Genomic DNA, 23,575 nt, shown 5'->3' on the forward strand with positions numbered 1-23,575 from the left:
TTCCAGATATCTAATCCCCTAATGGTGGGACCTGGTTCCTGAAGCTTCTTCAGGCAGTCCCCTTCACTCTTCCAGTTGCCTGAAGAACATTATTCAAATGGTCCTGGTCTTATGGTCATGACCAATCCATGCATGTCCTTATGCCTGGAGAATAGTCAGACTCTTACCCTACACATATCTTGGGCAACATTATACAGTTGGATTTAAGGTTATAAGACTTTCAGTCACTCAGCCACTATTAGCTGTGCATTGTCTTTCTCCACAGTTCTGTTGCCCAAGGCATTTCTAATACGAGCCCAGAAGAGTGGCCTCTCATGAACATTGTCTGGCCAAGTAATAAACGTCTGCCTGTTCACAAGTTTCCTGAGTCGGTGGTAGCTGGATAATTTATAGTTTGGGATCTCTTCCAAGAAGATCAAGATAATAACATCCTCATGCTCATAGAACATCTTGATACTGGCCAGTTGTACTTCAAGCCGACACCATTCACTGTGGAGGTAGTGGTTACTGACCACACACAAAGTCTTCCGGCTGGTATCAATGGCATTCTGGATGTTTTCAAAGATGTCCATACCTGGTTCAAAGTCCCGATGGTGAAGACAGAGCTTAAATTTGGGCTGGCCACCATCTTCTAGGGCTGGAACAAGCTCTTCATATACCCACTGCTCATCAGTGGCAGTGAAAGAGACAAAGGCATCATAGATGAACTCCTTCTCTGTCCTGTGCCATTTAGCTAGGTACCAGGCTCGAAATATGTAGAGCCCATACCATAGAGATGAAATAATCTTGGCACTGAACCAAGAGAAGACCATGGTTGTGAGGACCAGGCTGAAGGAAGAGAAGAAGTAGATCTTTCCAAGGTCAAAATTACACATGGCATCATCAAAATCTATCAACAAACTCTGGGTATCTGGCTGATGACAGGGGTAGCTTCGGAGATAGGGGATATGGACAACTGCTGTGTTTATTGACCAGTTTTTGAACCACATATTGTCACAGTTGCACTGAAGTTTGTTCCCATAGAGATCAAAGTACATCAAAGACTTCAGATTCTCCAAATGACTTTGATTAATGACTTTCAGATTGTTGAATCTTAAAGAGAAGACCTGAAGGCTTTCTAAGCCAGAGAACATGCCAGGAGTCAGTGACTCCATGTTGTTGTTTTCAAGGCGCAGCATCTTTAGTCTTTTGAGTTTTTGGAATAAGGAAGTATTTAAATAGAGACTTCGGTCCCCAGCTTTTGTTCCGGAGATATCCAATTTTGTGAGATTAACCAGGGGGTCAAATTGGAGGTGATCCAGGAATATCATGGAATTTTTTCCTAGGAATAGTTCCTGCAAGCAATTCAGCCCTTGGAAGAAGTTGGTTGGAACAACCTGAATCCCATGATTTTGTCCTTCAAGGTTGAGTTGTTTCAAAGACTTGAGGTTCTTGAATGGAGGAAATTGCAAGGTCCTAGTGGTTTCATATGTAATCCTATTATAACTGAGATTCAACACTTCTAAATTTTCAAGGCCCAAGAAAAGTTTTAAATGAAAACCTGACAAGCTATTGTATGCCAGATCAAGATAATATAGGTGAGTGAGACCAAAAAATGCATTCTCCTCTATAACTTCTAGGCGGTTCCTGGAGAGAATCAGAACTTTGAGCTTTTTCAGAAATTGAAAGGTTCTCTGCTTCAGAGTATGAATATTGTTGAGTCTAAGATCTAAGCTCTCTAAATTTGTAAAGTGAACAAAGGATGAACTGTCAATCATTACTATCCAGCACTCAGCTAAGTTGAGCTCCTTCAACAAATCTAGCCCATGGAAGGCCATATGATTGAGTTCTGTGATGGGGTTTTTAGAGAGAAACAGAGATTGTAGGCCTTTCAGGGGTGAAAATGCAAAATCCGGAAAGCTTTTAAACTTGTTATGGCTCAGGTATAGGGCTGTCAAGTTCTGGAGGGAACTCCAAGTCTTGTTGCTGACGAAGGAAAGCTGGCACTTGTTTAGATGCAGACTTTGGAGGCTGGGCATAGCAACAAATTCATTGTCATTGAGATGAACCAGATCACTGTTTTGGCTCAGGTCAAGGGACAAAAGCCTGGTGCAATTGGCAAGATGCTTTATGTCCCCTGCATCCATGGCATTTTTCTGAAAAACTAATGCTTCTAGTGTGGGTAAGTTTTTCAGGAGGCAACATACTGTATTCAAGTTTAAGTGTCCACCTCTAGGGTCCAGCTTAGAGATGTCCATTTCTCTTAGATTCTGCAGGTACTTGGCTAGAAGCATCTCCAGTTTCACCAGTGTTCCACTCAGATTCAAGCTCCTCAGTTGGGGTAGAGTTTCCAGATCCACATTCTGGATGACTTGATGTCTATTCTGAGAGACATCCAGAGTGGTCAGATTAGGCAGTGACAAAGCAGAGAAATTTAATTCCTTTAGTTTATTTCCCTGAAGGCTGAGATGGGTCAGGGAGACCAATGACCTTGGGTTATGGTCCAAGGATATGATACTGTTATTAGTAAGGTCAAGGTATTCCAGGCATGGAAGATGCTGGACTGCTTCAAGAACATTGGAAAAATTGGTGATATGGTTTCGAGACAGGCTTAAATGTTTCAATTTGACAAGAGGTACAAAGGCAGTTTTGTGAATATAAGTAATAAAATTATGGCTCAGGAGCAAAGTCTCCAAGTTGGACAGGCCCTCAAAGGAGTTGTTCACACTTTCAATCTTATTTTCTACTAAATTAAGAAAGGTCAGGTTTCCCAGTTCCTTAAAGGCACCCTTATCAATCTTCCAAATTAAATTCCATTCCAGGCGCAAGTCCACCAGGGCAGACAAATTAGCAAAGCTATGGGGAGGAAGGACCTGAATTTGGTTTTGTGTCAGATTGAGGTGAGTAGTGTATCTAGGGATGTCACCAATGGCATCTGTCAAGTTGGTGATCTCCTTCCGAATGCAGAACACGTGGCGAATGTTTAATTCATACTGTGTGCATTTGCGGAACCCATATGTCTCTACCAAAGACAGTAGACAAAGCCCAGTGAAAATGAGCCTAAGCTGTTGAGAAGGGAGGAGGCTCTTTGAGCTCATTCTGTTGGCCCCAGGCCTCAGAGTTACATATAGGAAAAAATAATCCCTTTACATTTGTGCTGCTGGTTTTTGAAGGAATGGTCTTTCCATTTTGACTTTGCTGCAAAAAAAAGGGGTAAAAAAGGGAGAGAGAGATATTTTAGTTTAAATTTCTATCCCCTAATAAATATTTCATAGTTGCTTCAAGGAATCTAAAAAGCTCTGTCCCAAAATGAACTTCAAAAACCATTTCCCAAGCATTCTTGGTGTATCAGTAAAGACTACTGTTCTCCTACAGTCAAAATTGTCAGCACTTGGAGGCAAAGAAGCAATTGCATATTTAATTTAATTTAGGCAATTTAAGAATTTCCATGGGGCCGGGGTTGTGGCTCAGTGGTAGAATTCTTGCCTAGCACTCGCGAGGCACTAGTTTCGATCCCCAGCACCGCATAAAAATAAAATAAAGGTATTGTATCCATCTACATTTTTTAAAAAAAAGAATTTCCTGAACCCTCCTTGCATCCCTACACAATAAAATATCTCTATTATTGTTTGGGTTGATACCTGAAATTGTACCACTGGAGATGTATTGGAGATGGAGGATCTCTGGAGGGGATGGAGAAGTCTGTGGATCTCAGTCAAGTTAGAAAATAAACATCCATGATAGGGACAAAAAAAATGATGTATAGGTCACTTCTTACCTTAACATGAACAAATATAGGAGTCCTTGATTTAAAGGACTGATTTATTACAATTTGCATTTACAGTTCTCAGGCAATTATACCTCTATTGGTACAGTATGTGACATTGATAGTAAACAAAAAAATATTACAATACTTAGTTTGGTCACTCTACATTCTGATGTGTGATGCCCAAGGTTTCTCCAGCCTTGCCTCCAATTTCAACCTGTTCCTAGTCATCAGTGAAAATAGCATCAGCTCATACAGACCTAGGCTCCAATCCTATGTCCTTTCACAAATTATTGAACCTCTCCACCCATGTTTCCTTATCCATACAATGAGATGATAACACCTACTCCCTCATAATGTTGTGATTATTTAACAAGACAAAATATGTAGTTTGTGTCTAGTACACTCCAAAGCTCACTAAAAGGTTATTCTTGCTGGTCATGATGGCTCACACCTTAATCCCAGCAACTCAGGAGGCTGAGGCAGGAGGATTCTGAGTTCAAAGCCAACCTCAGCAACTCAGCAAAGCCCTGTCTCAAAATAAAACAAAAACAGGGCTGCGAATGTAGCTCAAAGATAGAGCTCCTCTGGGTTTAATCCTTAATCCCACAAAAAAAGGTATTCTTTTCTCATTAACTCAAGACAGACACCAGCACACCATCTTTTGTGGATTCTAGCCCTTGCCTCAAGAGCACCAGCAACTCCAGAGAAAGGAGAGGAATTGTTTTCCATTCACATGTAATTTTATATGCACACAAAAATATGTAATATATTTTCTAACGTTGATTGTAATTCTAGGAATCACAAAAAAAATCCACTACACACACACACACACACACACACACACACACACATATATATATATATAATCATTTATGAACCCCTTTGTTGACCATATATAGAACAGTATATACATATGTGTGTGTGTGTGTGTATATATATATATATACACATTTACACACACACATATACATATATGCATATATATAGAGAGAGAGAGAGAGAGACAGAGACAGAGACAGAGACAGAGAGTCTAATAGAGAGACAGATGACTGTGTGTATAATAGAGTTAGAAAGAGAGAGAGAGTTGTAATCTGGTTTCCCCACAAAAAAAATGAGAATTTCTTGGATTGGTTCATTTATGATCACAGCAGTGTTTCTTTGAATGGAATGACAAAATGTGACTTTTAAAAGTTTTTATAAGTAAACTACTTCCTGAAGTCTGTAATATTAAAACTCACAAGAGTAGTCCACGAGAGAAGCAACATCAATAACTTGGTATTATACACTTTTATAATATTGGCAATTTTAATAGTATTAAAATGATAAAATTGTCTTTTTTGTCTTTTTTAATTCATTTTTTAGCCAACACATAAAACATAAAAGTATACACATCCATGTATACATATACTAAACATTATAGTATCATGTTATAGGCACTCAGATTCCTGGAAATAAACATTACAGTGCCATGAGGATTTGACATATGCATATTGTGTAATATTTAGTTGTAGTTGGACACAATATGTTTATTTATGTATTTTTATGTGGTGCTGAGGATCGAACCCAGGGCCTCGCACATGCTAAGCAAGCACTCTACTGCTGAGCCACAACCACAGCCCTCCCCTCAAATTTTTATCAGTTTCTATGGTAAAAGTTTTCAAGCTCCTTTTTTTTCTAGCCTTTTAAAATGTATGGTACATTATTATTATATATCGTTTCCTACTATGCAATGGCATACCTCAACACCTTACTCCTGACTGTAACTAAGTACCCATTAATGAATCTTCCCCATCCCTCCCCTCTCCTGCTCTCCTCAGCTTCCAGTAACCACCGTTCTACTTTCTACTTCTATGAGATCAACTTTTTTCCATTCCTCATGTGAGTGAGATCATTCAGTACTTATATACCTGTACTTGACTTATTTCACTTAACAGTGATAACTGTTTCTATCCATGTTGCTGTTAATAACAGGATTTCATTCTTTTTATGATTAAATATTATTCCATTGTATATATGCACCACATTTTCTTTATCCATTTGCTGGCTGATGGACAGTTAGCTGGTTTCCTTTTCTTGGCATTGTGAATAATATTGCAGTGAACATAAGGCTACAGAGATTTTATTGACATACTGGTTTCCTTTCCTTTGGATATATTCACAGTAGTGGAAATGCTGGATCCAGAACAGTGGTAGTTCATTTTTTTAATATTTTATATTTTAAGTTGTGGTTGGACACAGTACCTTCATTTATTAATTTATTAATTTTTACGGTGCTGAGATAGAACCCAGGGCCTTGCACATGCTAGACAAGCGGTCTACCGCTGAACCACAATCCCAGCCCTCAATTTTTATTTTTTAATTTTAGGAACTTCCATATTGTTTTCCAGAACAGCTGCATCTTTGTCAGTGCTTATTACATTAGCCCTTTTGATAGCAGCCAAACTACTCTGATTTCATCTCACTCTAGTTAGAATGGAAATAGTAGTAACAATAAATGTTGGCAAGGATGTTGGGAAAAAGGTACACTAATACATTGATGGTGGGACTGCAAATTGGTGCAACCACTATGGAAGGCAGTATGGAGATTCCTCAGAAAACTTAAAACGGAATCTCAATTTGACCCAGCTATCCCACTCCTCGGTTAATACTCAAAGGACTTAAAATCAGCATACTACAGTGACTCAGCCACATAAATGTTTATAGCAGCTCAATTCACAATAGCCAAACTATGAAACCAACCTAGATACCCTTCCACAGATGAACAGATAAAGAAAATGTGGTATATATACACAATGGAATATTACTCGGCCTTAAAGAAGAATTAAATTATGACTTTTGCCAGTAAATGGATGGAGCTAGAGAATATCATGCTAAATGAAATAAGCCAATCCCCCAAAACCAAAGGCCAAATGTTTTCTCTGATGTGTGGATGCTAATTCCCAATAAGAAGGAGGGGCTAGGTAAGAATAGAGATACTTTGGACTAGGCAGAGGAGAGTAAAGGGAGAAAAGGGGTATGGGGGTAAGAATGATAATAGAATGAATTGAACATTGTCTTTCTTTTTAGAGAGAGAGAGAGAGAATGAATCTTTTTTTGTAGATGGATACAACACAATGCCTTTATTTTTATGTGGTGCTGAGAATCGAACCCGGATCCCGCCCGTGCTAGGCGAGCGCTGAGCCACAATTCCAGCCCCTCAAACATTGTCTTTTATTAATATTAGTTAAATATATCATTTGCCCCTTCTTCTTCTCCCTTTTCTTTTCAGTTCTCCCTCCCTCTTCTACAATGTAACTGGAAAACATGAGTTTTCCAAAATTTGGTCTATCAAACTTTTTTCCAGATGTTTTTCTTCTGCCTTTCCTTCCCCTCCTTTCCTTTCCATTTTCTTTCCTTGAAGAACTAAGCACTATTTTGAACTTTGAGAGAAAATAAAATGGGGAAGGGGGACTGGGGCTGTGGCTCAGTGGTAGAGTGCTTCTCTAGCACATGTGAGGCACTGGTTTCCACCCTAAGTACTACATGTAAATAAATAAACAATAAAGGTATTGTGTCCATCTACAACTAGAAAAATACATTAAAGTAAATAAATAAATGGACTATGTTTATTTCAAAAAATGGGGAAGGGGATAAAATAACAATACAAAAAGAAAGGAGAAGGAAACATGATTGTGATCTGGTGATCCATGAAGACAAGGGAGAGGTAAACATTTTACCTATGCTGAACCAACGAAGGAATGGGGAAACAGGAAAGAGAAAGGAGAAAATATAAGAAATATTGGGAGCAGAAGGAAAGGGAGAAACAGGGAGATAATATAATTAGAGATAAGACAGTCTACCCAGTAAGGTTCTATGATATGATATCTGAATATTTGTGATTTTCAGAATCTTTCCATTTATTTGATGGCCTTTTGGATTTTTCTTTCAGTAACCTGCTTACTTATATCCATTCTTAATTTTTCTATTGAGTTTCTTTTCCTGATGACTTGTGGGCATTCTTGTATATTCTAGATATTAATCCCTTATTGGTTTTACTGATTTAAATATCTTCTGTCTCCTATCACTTAAAATTGTTTATCAACCCCTTCATTAACCAGAACATTTTAATTATAATATGGCAAAGCCATGTCTTTTTGGTCTTGATTATTCTGCTTTTCAATTCCTATTTAAAACATTTTGCTGACCAGGTGTAATTACTTTTGTAATCCCAGCTACTCAAGAGGCTAAAGCAGGAGGGTTGTGAGTTCAAGGCCAGTCTCAGCAAGTTAGAGATCCTGTCTCAAAATAACAAGATCCTGTTAGGTTTTATCTGATAAAATAATTATATTATCTGTAAATATGTGGTTATTTTTCAAATTCTTATATTTTCTTTTTGTTTCTTTTATATTACAATATAATATAAATATATAGTCTTACAATACTGTCCACAACCTCTAATGCTATCAGTTATGATTTGGATGTGAGGTGTCCCCTGAAATCTCCACAGAAGAAATGATTGGGTTATAAGAGTCTTAACCCAATCAATAAATTAATCCCCTGATAGAGATTAATTGAGTGGTAATTGAAGTGATAGGATGTTGGCTGGAAGAGGTGGGACTTTAGGACATAGCTTCAGAGTATATAATTTGTGTCATGAAAGTAGAAACTCTCTTTCTGCTTTGTGATCATGACATGAGCTGCTTTCCTCCACAGATTCCCTCTGCCATGATGTTCTGCCTTACTTTGAGCTCAAGGAATGGAGACTGTTGTCTGTGGATTGAGACATCTGAAACTGTGAGCCCTCAAATAAACTTTTCCTCCTCTATAATTGTGCTCATGAGATCCTTTTAATCACAGCAGCAAAAAAAAAAAAAGTTGACTAAAACACTATTTTAAATCATGGTGGTGATAGAGGATATCTTTCTGTTAATGAGATGGCATCTATAGGTTTTACATTAGTTGTTGTTGGCTATAGATTTTGATATATGTCAAGTTAGGAAAATTACTTCCCACTCTTACTTTTTTGGGGGGAGGGGGGTTCTGGGTGTTGAACCCAGGGATTTTACCATGGAGTTGCATTCCCAATCCTTTTTATTTTTGAGATAGATAGGATTTTGAAAATTGCTGAAGCTGGACTTGAACTTGAGATCCTGCTGCCTCAGCCACCCAAAACAATGGGATTATAAGCATGCACCACCACACCTGACCCTAGTCCTAATTTTTAAGGGAAGAATGTAGTTGACTTTTGCTAGAACAAAAATAAAGGCATGGAAATAGAGCCATCAACCAAGAGAGTGTGTATAGAGGCAATAAACTCCGGAGATTAAATTTTGCACAAATGATAGACTGGCTATAAGTATGGAAAGAACCATAACAATATCAAGCACTTAATATGCACATTCAAAGACATGAATTGGGTGTCAACCAATATGAAAAATTTTGGTATATATGTCTAATAAGAATTGTAATGCAAAAAAAAAATTCATGTATAAAGACATGAATTGGCGTGAACATACTTTATATACAAAGATATGAAAATTGTGCTCTATATGTGTAATAAGAATTGTAATGCATTCCACTGTTGTGTATTTAAAAAATAAAATCAATTAAAAATAATATGCACATTCATGAAAATTAATTTATTAATTCATTGCAAAACTCTGCAAGGGAGATAGACTTAACCCCACTTTACATATGAAGAACTAGAGGGCTGGGGATGTGGCTCAAGTGGTAGCGCGCTCGCCTGGCATGCATGCGGCCCGGGTTCGATTCTCAGCACCACATACAAACAAAGATGTTGTGTCCACCAATAACTAAAAAATAAATATTAAAAAATTCTCTCTCTCTCTCTCTCTCTTTAAAAAAAAAGAACTAGAAACTCTGAGGACAGGGCTTGCAATGCTAATATGTGGCAGATAAGTGACCCAAGGAAAGGTTTAAATCATTTGAGAATCACATGCTCTTCGAGAAGACACCAAAATAAGTGTAGTATGATGTACTCTATCTCAATTATTGTTCTGAAGAATGTTCATTTTATTTTATAAATTCTTGAGTATTTCAGAAAATGTGGTGTCTTAAGGTTATAGCCACATTTTATACTCATGTCTATAACACATTAAATGAAAAAGCAATGCTCTAATGATAGTTTCAATTTCAATTTCAAGGCAGCCCACTGGTAATATGACTGAGATGAATACATTGATTCAATGCTAGGTATGCAATGCTTTAAGGCATTTTACCTATGAGGTCAAAAAGGCAAGGAGAAATAAGTGGAAAAAAGGAGAAGAGAGCTATTACACAAGTGAATACCAAAAAGAGAGAGAGAGAAAAGGAAAAGGAGAGGAGGAGGAGAGAAAGAGGTAGTAGTAGAAATAAATATGTCTTGCATAAGTGTGGGGTGGCTGGAGAAAACTGGGTGGAACAAGATGACATAGCCAAATTAGTGTATTTTCTGTTGTCAAAGATGGAAGAAGACAAAGAATATGAGCCCTAAAATATATGCCTGTTTCCAATGGGAAATTTCAAATAAAACAATAATCATCAAGTTGTCCTAAGTGTGTACATACAAAGTCATCTATACATCCAAATTTCCTACCCCAACAAGGGCCAGAAAGGGGCAAGACTTGTTAGTAATGTTTCTACAGTGGCAGGGCTGGTGGAGGAGGTTTCTGTTACCTGAAGCTGCTGGTTATACTGTAGTCAAAGGAGCAACAACAGAGCCAACATTGGAGCAGGAAGCTGAAATCTGCAAGCCAGAAAAGGAGAGTTCTTAAAGGTAGCCAAAATGAAGGGCTTCTAAAATCAGATGTCAAACTGGCTTCAACATGCTAAGGGGATGAGATCAGAGAACAGTCAAGAATAAACAGGGAGCAATCTGTGGTTTTTGCAGCTTAATTTTAAAGACCCATCACAGTTGCTTGATACAAGGAATCTTTGAAAGAACCAGGACAGGGCAGAAAGCCAACTCCTTCCTGTTATGGTGTTAAAAATAAAGCAAGGATTGTGAAGAAATAAGAACTTTCTAAAGCAGAATTGGAGCCTGTATTCTTCTGGATACATTTTTATACTGTTAACTGTTTTGGTCTACCTACTTAATTTATATACCTTTCAGAGAAAATTTACTTACAGTGACCATATTTTCTGAAGGAAAAATCAAGACACCCTAGTACATATTTGTCTTACATAGGGTTAAAATATTTTTAAATGGAACTAACTTTAAATATTTAGGATGTACTTTTTACAGTATGTATAAAATGTAGTCTAAAAGCATGGCATTTAACATGTGATTAAATGTGATATTTGTGGATATTTTAATTAAAATGCTGGCATCAGACTTTCAGTTTAAAATGCAATCCTTAATTTTTTGAAAACTTTTTATAAGAAAATAAGATTCAGGCCGAATGCATGCCTATAATCCCAGCAGCTAGGGAGGCTGAGGCAGGAGGATCATGAGTTCAAAACCAGCCTCAGCAACAGCAAGGCACTAAGCAACTCAGTGAGACCCTGTCTCTAAATCAAATACAAAATAGGGCTGGGGATGTGCTCAGTGGCTGAGTTCTCCTGAGTTCTATCCCTTGTACACCCCCCACAAAGAAAGTCTATATTGCTTCAATCTCTAACACTCTCCCCTGCATTATATACCATGAATGGCCTGAATAGCAGATTCTTTACTGGGAAAAAAAGGATTTTTAAAAACATTTGCATCTTAAATGTCCCTCAAAGGCTCATGTGTTAAAGGCTTACTCTCACAGGCCATGGTAGCACACACCAGTAACTTGAGAGGATAAAAAAGGAAGGTCACAAGTTTGAGGCCAGCCTTGGCAACTTAGCAAGATTTTATCTCAAAATAAAAAATAAAAAGGACTGGGGATGTCGCTTACTAGTGAAGTGCACCTGGATACAATCCCCAATATAAAAATAAAAAGGCTTAGTTCCCAGCTTGGAGCTACTGGGAGGCAGTACAAACTTTAAGAGATGGAGCCTAGTTTGAAGTCTTTGAGCCACTGGGGATGTGCCCCTGAAGGAAATAATGGGAACCCACCTCCTTCCTCTATATTTTTGCTGCTAGACATGCGGTGAGCAGCTTTGTTCCATGATACTTTCTGTGCCATGATATGCTGCCTAACCACGCACAAAAGCAATGGGATCAACTGACCATGGACTGAAAGCTCCAATACTGTGACCCAAAATAAACTTTTCCTCTTTATAAGTTGATTATCTCAGGTATTTGTTACAGTAATGGACTGCTGACTTACACAGATGCCTTGATGCCTTGCCTGTTTTCCCTCAAAGGTGACATGTTACAAAACTGTAATATAATATCACAAGCAGAAAATTTGTACTGATACAATCCACCAGTCCTTAGAAAAATTAGGGATAACAGGAACATATCTCAACAACATAAAGGCTATCTATGCTAAGCCACAGGCCAATATCATTCTAAATAGAGAAAAATTGAAGGCATTCCCTCTAAGAACTGGAACAAGACAGGGATGCCCTCTTTCCCCACTTCTATTTAACATAGTTCTTGAAACACTGGCCAGAACAATTGGACAGATAAAAGAAATTAAAGGGATACACATAGGAAAAGAAGAACTCAAATTAGCACTATTTGCTGATTATATGATTCTATACCTAGAAGACCCAAAAAACTCCACCAGAAAACTTCTAGAACTAGTAAATGAATTCAACAAAGGAGCAGAATATAAAATCAACATCCATAACTCAAGGCATTTATGTATATCAGTGGCAAATCCTCTGAAAGAGAAATGAGGAAAACTACCCCATTTACAATAGCCTCAAAAAAAAAAAAAAAAACTTGGGAATCAACAAAAGAGGTGAAAGACCTCTACAATGAAAACTACAGAACCCTAAAGAAAGAAATCAAAGAAGACCTTAGAAGATGGAAAGATCTACTTTGCTCTTGGATAGGCAGAATTAATATTATCAAAATGACCATACTACCAAAAGCACTATAGAGATTTAATGCAAATCTGATCAAAATCCCAGTGACATTCCTCATAGAAATAGAAAAAGTAATCATGAAATTCATCTGGAAAAATAATAGACCAAGAATACTTCCTTAGCAGGAAGAGTAAAGCAGGTGGCATCACTATACCAGACCTTAAACTATACTGCAGAGCAATAGTAACAAAAACAGCATGGTATTGGCACCAAAACAGACTGGTAGACCAATGGTACAGAATAGAGGACACAGACACTAACTCACAAAATTACAATTATTTTATATTAAAAATTACAATTATCTTATATTAAACAAAGGTGCCAAGAACATGCATTGGAGAAAAGATAGCCTCTTTAACAAATGGTGCTGGGAAAACTGGAAATCCATATTCAACAAATGAAATTAAACCCCTATCTCTCATCAAGCACAAAACTCAACTCAAAGTGGATCAAGGACCTAGGAATTAAACCAGAGACCCCACATCTAATAGAAGAAAAAGTAGGCCCTAATCTTCATCATATCAAATTTGGCCCCAACTTCCTTAATAAGACTCTTGTAGTGCAAGAATTAAAATCAAGAATCAATAAATGGGATGGCTTCAAACTAAAAAGTTTCTTCTCAGCAAAAGAAACAAACTGTGAAGTGAATAGAGAGCCTACAGAAGGAGAGAAAATCTTTACCCCTCACACATCAGATAGAGCACTAATCTCTAGGGTATATAAAGAACTCAAAAAGCTAAACACCAAAAAAAAAAAAAAAAAAAACCTCAATCAATAAATGGGCCAAGGACCTGAACAGACACTTCTCAGAGGATGATATACAATCAATCAACAAATATATGAAAAAATATTAATCATCTCTAGCAATTAGAGAAATGCAAATCAAAACTACTCTAAGATTTCATCTCACTCCTGTCAGAATGGCAGCTATTATGAAGACAAACAACAATAAGTGTTGGCGAGAATGTGGGGGAAAAGGCACACTCATACACTGCTGGTGGGACTGCAAATTGGTGCAGCCAATATGGAAAGCAGTATGGACATTTCTTGGAAAACTGGGAATCGATCCACCATTTGACCCAGCTATCCCTCTCCTCAGTCTATACCCAAAAGACTTAAAAACAGCATACTACAGGGACACAGCCACATCAATGTTTATAGCAGCACAATTCACAATAGCTAAACTGTGGAACCAACCTAGATGCCCTTCAGTAGATGAGTGGATAAAAAATGTGGCATATATACACAATGGAATATTACAGCAATAAAAGAGAATAAAATCATGGCATTTGCAGGTAAATGGAAGGCGTTGGAGAAGATAATGCTAAGTGAAGTTAGCTAATCCCCCCAAAAAACAAATGCCAAATGTTTTCTCTGACATAAGGAGGCTGACACATAGTGGGGTATGGAGGGGGAGCATGGGAGGATTAGATGAATTCTAGATAAGGAAGAGGGGTGGGAGGAAAAGGGAGGGGGCAAAGGATTATCAAGGGCAGTGGAATGTGATGGACATCATTATCCAAAGTACATGTATGAAGACATGAATTGATGTGAATATACTTTATATACAACCAGAGATATGAAAATTGTGCTTTATATATATAATAGGAATTGTAATGCATTCTGCTGTCATTTATTTTTAAAAATCAATAAAAATAAAATAAAGAAAATGAAGGAATAATTCTATCTTAACAATATCATTGCCACATGACTTCCCTACAATACTGATTATAATCATATTCTCAGTCAATTAACGTTGGCCAAAAGATTTAGAGAACTTCTTCCAAAAGAGAAGACTTCAGAATGCTTTTTTAAAATTAAAAAGACAGTATCAACTGGGTGTGGTGGCACAATCTTGTACTCTCAGTGACTTCGGAGGCTGAGGCAGGAGGGTCCCAAGTTGGAGGCTAGCATGGGCAACTTAGCACATCCCTATCTCAAAATTAAAAATAAATAAATAAAATAAATAGCACTGGGGTTATAACTCAGCAATAGAGCACTTACCTAACATGCACAAAGTCCTAGGTTTAATCCTCAGTACTGCCAAAAAATTATAGTTCATTATAGTTCACAAACATTTATAATAAAACCTATTGCTGGGGCTGGGGTTGTGGCTTAGTGGTAGAATACTTGCTTTGCAACATGTGAGGCACTGGGTTCATTCCTTAGCACCACATATAAATAAATAAACAAAATAAAGGCATTGTGTCCATCTACAACTAAAAATATTTTTTAAAAAATTATTGCTAGTTTTTTGCTCTATTACTGATACAAATAACAAAACTTAGCTACCATTAATTGTGGTTTTAATTCAGTGCTTCTATGTTTTGGATATGGTTTGTACACAAGAGATTCATGTGCTAAGAGCTTGGTCCCCATTGTAACCACCAGAATTATAAAAGCCAAATAAAACTCTTTTTTTTTTTTTGTCTCTTACCCAGCCTCAAATATTTTGTTGTAGCAACAAAAAATGGAGGCAGACAAGTTGCAAAAGTAATGCTTAATAATTACAAAAAGAATTAGGAAGGAGCCTCAGATAGTTTTATACAGAAAGTAATGTATTATTATTAATAATTATGTCTTTCCACCCATACAAGTAATTGACTGAGTGGAAAAAAAATATGGGCTTTTGAATCAGATTTGAACCCTTGCTCTTTGTAATTTGCATGAGTCACTTAACCCTTCACAACCTTGCTTTTGGGAAATTTACAATTTTGTTGATGAGAGTTAATAATCCACACTTTACAAGATTATTTAAAGTATTAAATGGGATAACATTGCTGAAATTGTCTAGCACAGAACTTGGCATATAGTAGGTTCTCAATAAATGTCAGTTATTGTTAAACAGAAATCAAGGCTTTTATAATTCCCCATATACAAGAAGACCATAGAAGACAAGGCTAAGTTTTAAGTTTGCTTTGAAATGACAAAACATTGTGTTCATTGACAATATTGTCAGTTTTTCATGATCTGTGTAACCTAATGATAATTTCTAAGCCACATAAATGTAACAAGAAGAATATTATTTATCAGAGTTCAGGGAGAGTGTTCTCCCTACAGGAGAAATATAGCCAGAATGAGAGATCAGATTCAGGAGGGGTTACATGTATCCCAAAAACCTGAAGGCAAAGGACAAAGGTTTTTAGGTTTGTCGAGAAAGAAGCAGAGATAACAGCCTGGATTGAGGAGTAAAGCGTGCAAGAATGGGATAGGAAGAAACAAGATTGGAATCTGGTTGTGGAGACTTTAAGGAGATGAATAAGAGAAGAGGGATTTTATCAAGCTTTATTGCTTTTTTTTGGAGGGGGGGGTGTTATTTTATTTGTTCTTTTGTTTGATTGCAGTGCTGAGAAACAAACCCAGGACTTCACATAGGCTAGACAGGCACTCAACCGCTGAGCTACATTCTCAGCCCAATTTTACTATTTGACATGCTGTGTAGATGCCTGTACTGCACCTTTAGGAAAATCTACAGGTGGGGAATGTAATTCAGTGGGAGAGCACACGCCTAGCGTGCACAAGGCTCTGCATCACACAAAGCAAGCAAGCAAGGAAGAAAGAAAGAAGGGGAAAGAAATCTACAGAAAAAAGGATCTCTGTAGAGATCCCAAGGCTGTCAATGTGGAATTTGTTCTTTGACTCTGCCAACATAGCCCACAAGTGGACCTAACTTTTAACAGTGATAGGGCAGGTCCAAAATGACTATAGTTAAGACTCCCTTGCTGAGGTTTCCAGAGGACTGTTTTCATTGTGTAGTCAAGGTCATAAACACTCTGCTTCAGTGTATGAACTCAAGGTTATAAACATTTGCTTGTGAGCATGGCTCCACTGATGCAACCTGTTGGCAGTGGACCTTCTTTGTGTGGCCTGGATATAAAAAAGGCCAAGGGAAAGGACTCAGAGGAGTGAAATGAAACTGGCTATGGGCTGAAGCCAGAGCTAGGGGCTGGCTAAGGGCAATTGCTGCCTCTGAATAAAGCATATCTACTATCCCAACTGCATCTCACATCTTCTTCCACCTGCCAGGATCCTGAGTTTGTTTCTTGGGTCTGAGCCTCTCCCCAACAACATTCTACATAGCCTAGTACAAGTTGTTTCCCACTGCAACTCTCAGCAGATGGTATTTGCTCATTTCCTGGAATCTAAGAAACTTAGAGCCTATGCATTCTCTAAACGCATCTAAAAAATCTCAGGGGAGTACCTGATCTTTTCAAACCACCCCTTTCCTGGAAAGTAAGAAAAAAAGGATGGGAAATTCTTGGGCAGATCTAACCTGAAGTAGGCTCATCTTATTTTTAAATGTTTTTAGTTGTAGATGGACACAACACCTTTATTTTATTTATTTTTTATGTGGTGCTGAGGATCAAACCCAGTCCCTCAAATGTGTTAGGCAAGTGCTCTACCACTGAGCTATAACCCCAGTCCAGTAGGCTCATCTTTGTTGTCAGCAAAACCTGGCTTCAAATTTCAGTTCTGCCATTTGCCAGATAAACTCAAGTTTCCTCTTCTGAAACCTGGAATTCAATTAATGGCCCAATTGTCAACAGAGTTACTCAGGTCAAAACCTTGTTACTGAGCACTGAACCACCAGCCTCTGGGTATGTTACCCACAACAGGACTTCCCTGGACTCCTGGAAAACTGAACTGAGGGAGTATGGAGCCAAGTGAAGTATGGCAGAAGAAGAGCTATTCTGTGTTGCTGAGAAAGCTGAAGAGATCCTCTTGACTATATTGGCAGGCTAGAGACATATCCAAATTCCTAGGTCTTTTTCAGCAAAACCAAGAGGTGAGCTGAAAGATACTGTAGTTCACTGAAGCAGAGTTTTACTTGTGCAATAGGATCTGATACTGACGGAAATTGGAAGAGATAGGGTGCAGTAAGGATTGGGGAGCAGAAGTGCAAGTCATCAAAACCAGAAAGGCTTGACTTTCAATAAATGGCCATGCAACACAGTGGTTTACTTAGTTCAGAGTAGATGGGGCTTTTATCATCCTGGTGTTTCGAATCCAAGAAGCTACATTAGCTGTTTTATAAGTAGAAGAGTGAAGAGTGAAAGTAGAACTCAGGCAGAACATGGTTTAGGCTGCTACTATCCTTAACTTTTGCAAATGAGGTTAGAAAAGGCAGCTTGAGAAAAATGGACCCTGCAATTTCACTAAGAGTGCCTAGATTGATTGCTACCCATTTGCTCCTTTCCTAATTGACACCAAGATTTCTGGCCCTGCAGATTAATCCATTCTGGGATCGTTCATTGATCCTTGCCCTCAATATCACCCACAGGCCTTTACTACTAGTCTAAACTTAAAATTAGTTAGAGAGCCAGGTACTGTGGCACATGCCTGTCATCCCAGAAACTCAGGAGGAGGATAGGGCAGTAGGATAACATGTTCAAGGCCAGCTTAGCAATTTAGCAAGGCTTTAAGGGGCTGGGGATGTAGTTCAGTAGTAAAATAACCCTTGGGTCAATCCCTAATACCAAAAAAAAAATTTTCAAGAATCTCAGACCAGGGAGCAACTTCCAAAGGCCATCAGGATCTTGAAGTAGGCCTATGTCTAATGCAAGGCAGAGGATTTCTAAGCCTATGTCTCAAGATCTCCAGGGAAGGAGAGTCCAGGACACTCCTGGTAGTTTATAGAAGTAGTTTTTTGGTAGTGCCACCTGATTCTGATCTTCCTGCCTTTAGTAAATCATTTGAACCTACCACCTTTTATTTTGCTTTTCTAGATGTAGAGAGAAACTGTAGCACACATTATCTAGGATAAACATTAAAAGGACCCGTGCCTATAAAAATAGTGCCATTAATGCAACTGAGGTTCATAAAACATACTGGTAACAACAGAAAGAACATCTTAGGTTTGTTCTGAACAAAAAGAAGGAAGGTAGAAATATACTGTCAGAAATTATTTTAAAAAATACAAAATTTGTAAGCTTATAATAGATTAATTCAAAACCAAATATAGATTATTTTGTTAATAAATTATTAATAAAGACTGTGTGAAAGATAAGAAAAAAAGAAGGAAGTTGACATAAGAAGGATAACCATACATAATTTATCAACCAAATCAGGACACTTTTGAGAGTGAAAGGGGCACCAAAATAACAGGCACTAACAGAGCCGTACCAGGCTGCAAAATCTTGGACAACCTGGCAATAAGGCTAAATATAGCTTCTGAATTAAAACAACAAGGACAATGTTTTTAAGTTTAAGAGGATAGAACAATGGGGAAGAAGGAACTAAATGCCAAGATAGTTGAGGTATTAGTAAGTGAATATATAGCTGTTTGAAATCCATGCATTAATTTGTTAATTAATTCCATACACATTTGTTGAGTACCTACTTTGTTTCAGCTTTTGTTCTAAGTGATGTTCACATCAACAAGTTGTATAAGGATAGTCTTTGCCTTTGATCAATAATTTGCAGAGAGACAGATTTATATACATAGATGAGTGTATGTTACATAGAAATAAATATCAAATATATAACTAAACAAAATGCTGTAGGAGTTGAAGTCTGCAAGTCCAAATCAATAACATTCTAAGATAGTAAAAAAAAGGCTTCTTAGATATAATTTTGAAAAAAACTTTCTTAACCTTGAAGAAATTATAAAGAACTAAAGTTTTTAAAACATTTACTTATTTCACTTTTACAATTTTCTTTTTGTGTATTATATTATTATTATTATTATTATTATTATTATTATTATTATTATTATTATTATTATCAGCACTGGGAATGGAACTCAGAGCCTTGCACAAGCTAGGCAAGGATTCTACCACTAAGCTCCACCTCAGCCCCAGCCCCAAGGAATCCTGTGTCCACCCCAGAATCTGCATTTTAAATAAATATCTGAGTGTACAAATAGGATAGTAAATTATGGCTCTAACCCAGTAGTTCTTGTTGCAGAGGAGATATACCTATGGAGCCAAAGTGGCGGAGGGGGTCCATAGGCACCAGTTCTTGCGATCCTGCAGGAAATATTGCAAAGGAGTTGCACTGAGTGTAACAAGAGCTTATTAGCAAAGTGAGAAATGAGGGGGACATACAGTATAGGCACTGCATGGACTACCTCCAGAGGGAATGGAGGTTCTCACAGAGTCTACTTTTTGTTTGTTTGTTTGTTTGTTTGTTTTGCAGTTCTGGGGGGTTGATCCCAGGGGCATTCTATCACTGACCTGCATCCCAGCCCCTTTTTATATTTTTTATTTTGACACCTGGTCTTACTATGTTGCTGAGGCTGGCCTCAAACTTGTAATCTTCTGCCTCGGCCTCCCGAGTTGCTGGGATTACAGGTGTCTTTCAAAGTGCCCACCAGAGTCTGGGGTTTTTAAGGGTTTGAGTTTCCTTTGTTCTTGCTTAAGTTTCACATTCCCTCCTTAAGTGTTTTTTTCATTTGGGTTTTTTGTTTTTTTGTTTTAACCTTTATATAACCCTCAGCAAATTTCTTGTGTGAGAGTCAGTGATGACCTAGTAACAAGGGGAGGGTCTTGATGACATGGTGAACAAGGTGTGGGTGTGTCATGATTTTGAAATAAGGAGTTTTAATTAACTGTGGGTGGGGAAGATTTGGCACACCAGTTACCACTTTCCAGATTTTTGTCTGTTTTGATAACGTTCTCTGTGGTCCCCTATATTGTGAGGTCCTCTCTCTAAGTCACCATCCTTCATTTTCCTTCTCCCATCTACTTGCTCATGGCAGACCAGCTACCTAAAAGTTCTCAAATATTAGCATGACTCAAGATCACCTGGAAGGCTTGTTACACTATGAATTGCTGGGTTCCACCATGAGTTTTAGATTCACTTGGTCTGGAGAGAGACCCAAGAATTCATCAAGTTCCAAGGTGATGTTGATGCTACTGGTCCCAAGGACCGTACTCTGAAGAATTAGCATGACCTATCTGAGTTCAGCCTTAATTTCTAATGATTTGGTCACCTCCTCCTCTTTGTCTTTGCACCAAAGCACTACTGAGGAAATTGGAATTAGCCCCAACCCTCAGTTATCAAATCAATCTCTACTCTTGTGTCAATACAGAAAACAATGAGCTCACAAACCTGTCAAGGTCACCACAGCTAAGCAGACACTCCCCCCACAGACATACCCTTTGCCCCTGTTCTCTGAGGGGCGGGATTGGCCCAACAGTGAACAGCAATGTTTGACCTCAGGGTTTCACTAGGGCCTAATACAGAGTGCAGCAGCCAAATCAAAATAAGTTTCCCCACAGGTGGTAAGCTTAACTCTGAGAACAGAAGTCTACTCTGGTCACTTTTACAAGGGGTATCAGACCTGAGGGGAACTCCTGAATTTCTTCTCCAAGTTCTATGATCCCTGGGGTTTTACCAGCATCCTTCAAAGGCATTCCTGAAAAGGGCAGGGACTAAGGAACTATGGGAAGCCTAAAATGTGGGAAGGAATCCTGGGGAGGGTTTTTAAAAACAAAGCTTGTAATTCTTATCAAACTTCTGACTCACACTACCAAGGAGTATAATACCCTTTCAAATAACGATCCCCTCACCATCTGTGAAAAAGTACTCTGTCTCAGTTGGAAGCTTGCTAGGACTTCAACCATGAATAGCTTATTTTTTATAAATTATTCTAGGCTTTGTCTGTGGAACTGATAGGACTGGATGCTTCCATTTCTACCCTTGGAAGTTTCTTTTTATTTTGTTCTGCTTTGAGAGAAAGTCTCACTGTATTGTCCAGGATAGGGTCAGAACTCCTGGACTCAGATGATCCTCCTGCTTCAGCCTTCCAAGTAGCTGAGAGATCAGGAAGTGCCATAGCACTCAACTGGAAGTTTCATGACAGTGCTATCATATGAACATTAGGGTGGGGATGGAGAAGATGAGAAAAGGAAATAAGCCAGAGTCTGTGGTCTAGTTAGTCTAAGGGGCCTACAGGACTTGCTGCCCAGAAAAGTGCTTCAGAATTGCTTAGAACTTCACAACTTATAGTCCTGCCACATAACTCTCCACAGATATTTACATAAGAGAACAGGAGACCAGAGAATTATCATAACTTTGCCTTTGCGCTCAGCTAGTAATTGAGATTTAAATTCAGGCCTTATGCCAGCCATGGTGGTGCATGCCTATAATCCCAGAAACTTGGAAGGCTGAGGCAGGAGGATTGCAAATTTGAGGCCAACCTCAGCAATTTAGCAAGATCCTGTCTCAAAATTAAAAAAAAAAAAAAATTAAAAAGGGCTGGGGATATGGCTCAGTGGTAAAGCACCCTGGTACCAAAAAAAAAAAAAAAATCCAGGCAGTATGACAGTATGATCTCAAATCTAGTGCTCTAAGCACCTCAGCAGAGCTGGTGCAAACACAGTTGTAGATGCCTGCACCCCAAAGGCATCCCATGGACCCTGTAATGTGGTCCAGATTTCTGTATGGAATTCTACCCCTTCTTTTTAACTGCTAGTTCCCAGAACATCAGAGGTGTAGTGAAATCCTATCAAGAACCACTACAGTGGTCAACATGAAAATTAACTCTAAACTTGGATATACTGTTTTAGAGACTTTATTAGACTGAACATAGAGGTACATTTTTTTGTTGTTGTTGTTTTTAGTACCAGGCATTAAACTCAGGGTCACTTAACCACTGAGCCACATCCCAGGCCATTTTTTTTAATTAGTTACACATGACAATACAATGATCTTGACATACATTTGAATCAGATGGGATATAATTTCTAATTTTTCTATGTGTACAGGTTGAAGAATTACATTGGTCATGCAGTCACGTAGTGACAAAAATCTAAAGGCATTTCCTTCCTTTTCAGACCCTATGGGTTTTTCACAGTTTAGTTTTAGTTTTTACTTTGAGACAGGGTCTTGTTAAGTTGTTTAGGGCCTCATTAAGTTGCTGAGGCAGGCCTCAGATTTACAAACCTCCTGCCTAGGCCCTCCAAGTTGTTGGGATTACTGTCATGTACCACCATGCCTGACTGTGGAGGTGCATTTTAAGCACTATGATAATTTGCATAGCAGATTCTGCTCAGTAGTTACTGAAGCACCTATCTGAGGATACATGTGGGGATTCCAAATTCTTAAGTGCTGCTTAAACTATTGGGTTTAGGTGAAAAGAAAAATGCAACAGGGGGCAGGAGCTTGTAGGGTAATATAAAAACAAATGCTAGTTCACCACCATGTAAAGCCACTGTCTATGGTTGAAGTTCTAAAATGAGTTACTTTGAGGAAATAAGTTTTTTTCATAATCCCTCAGTTTTTAGCAATGCTTTCTACCTCTTGATACTATTCTGGGAAAACAAGGATGTCTTCCCAATCCCCCTTATGTTGCTGGCATGCAATCAAAAGTCAAGGAAAACCACATACCTGTGAGAAGCTCTTTGTACATATCCCCATTGTTCGTCATCCTGTAATCAGATTTTCTCTAAAATAAATGCTTACTCTCTTGGGACTCTTCAAGACCTCAAGATGATTGCTGTAAGCTCTTCGGACATGTGACCAAAATCCAAAGGCATTTCCTTCCTCTTCAGACCCCATGGGTTTTTCACAGGCACTGGGGGAAGTTGCTCAGAAATGCCAAAATCTTTCTTAGCATTGGTTACAAAAGCAAACCGGAATTTCTGCTTATCACAAATTCCTCCAGGAGCTCTTGAGTTTGCTTGGTTGGTTCAAGCCTTGTGTCTGGAGCAATTCCACCCAGAAGACCTGGAATTGCATATGTGGATTGGTAGAGAGAAGTCTTTCTCCTCTTTCTTTCTTGGAACTTGTGTGCTTTCTTTCATCAAGATAGAAGAAATAGGGCTGGGGATGTGGCTGAAGCGGTAACGCACTTGTCAGGCATGCGCCGGGCACTGGGTTTGATACTCAGCACCACGTAAAAATAAAATAAAGATGTTGTGTCCACCGAAAACTGAAAAA

The 23,575-nt window shown here is 38.3% G+C and overlaps 1 protein-coding gene across 1 annotated transcript; it reads right to left on the minus strand.

Moving 5' to 3' along the window:
* Positions 1-224: 224 nt before the first annotated feature.
* LOC143638520 (toll-like receptor 13) lies at positions 225-23,063 on the minus strand. Its single transcript, XM_077106436.1, has 3 exons — positions 23,024-23,063; positions 10,403-10,472; positions 225-3,123 (listed from the first exon to the last, which is right to left on the minus strand). The coding sequence occupies exons 1-3, from the start codon at positions 23,061-23,063 to the stop codon at positions 225-227; spliced, it is 3,009 nt and encodes a 1,002-aa protein (XP_076962551.1).
* Positions 23,064-23,575: the final 512 nt, after the last annotated feature.

The sequence above is a fragment of the Callospermophilus lateralis genome, chromosome X, assembly GCF_048772815.1.
Source record: "Callospermophilus lateralis isolate mCalLat2 chromosome X, mCalLat2.hap1, whole genome shotgun sequence".
NCBI lineage: Eukaryota > Metazoa > Chordata > Mammalia > Rodentia > Sciuridae > Callospermophilus > Callospermophilus lateralis.

What these genes read in the sequence shown, in the direction of transcription:
- LOC143638520 (XM_077106436.1), bottom strand. Translation starts at nt 23,063, where the DNA reads ATGACGAACAATGGGGATATGTACAAAGAGCTTCTCACAG. An exon ending in GTACAAAGAGCTTCTCACAG is followed by an intron (nt 10,473 to 23,023) that starts GTATGTGGTTTT and finishes TCTGGCTTGCAG; the next exon opens with ATTTCAGCTTCCTGCTCCAA. An exon ending in AGTATAACCAGCAGCTTCAG is followed by an intron (nt 3,124 to 10,402) that starts GTAACAGAAACC and finishes ACAAATGTAAAG; the next exon opens with GGATTATTTTTTCCTATATG.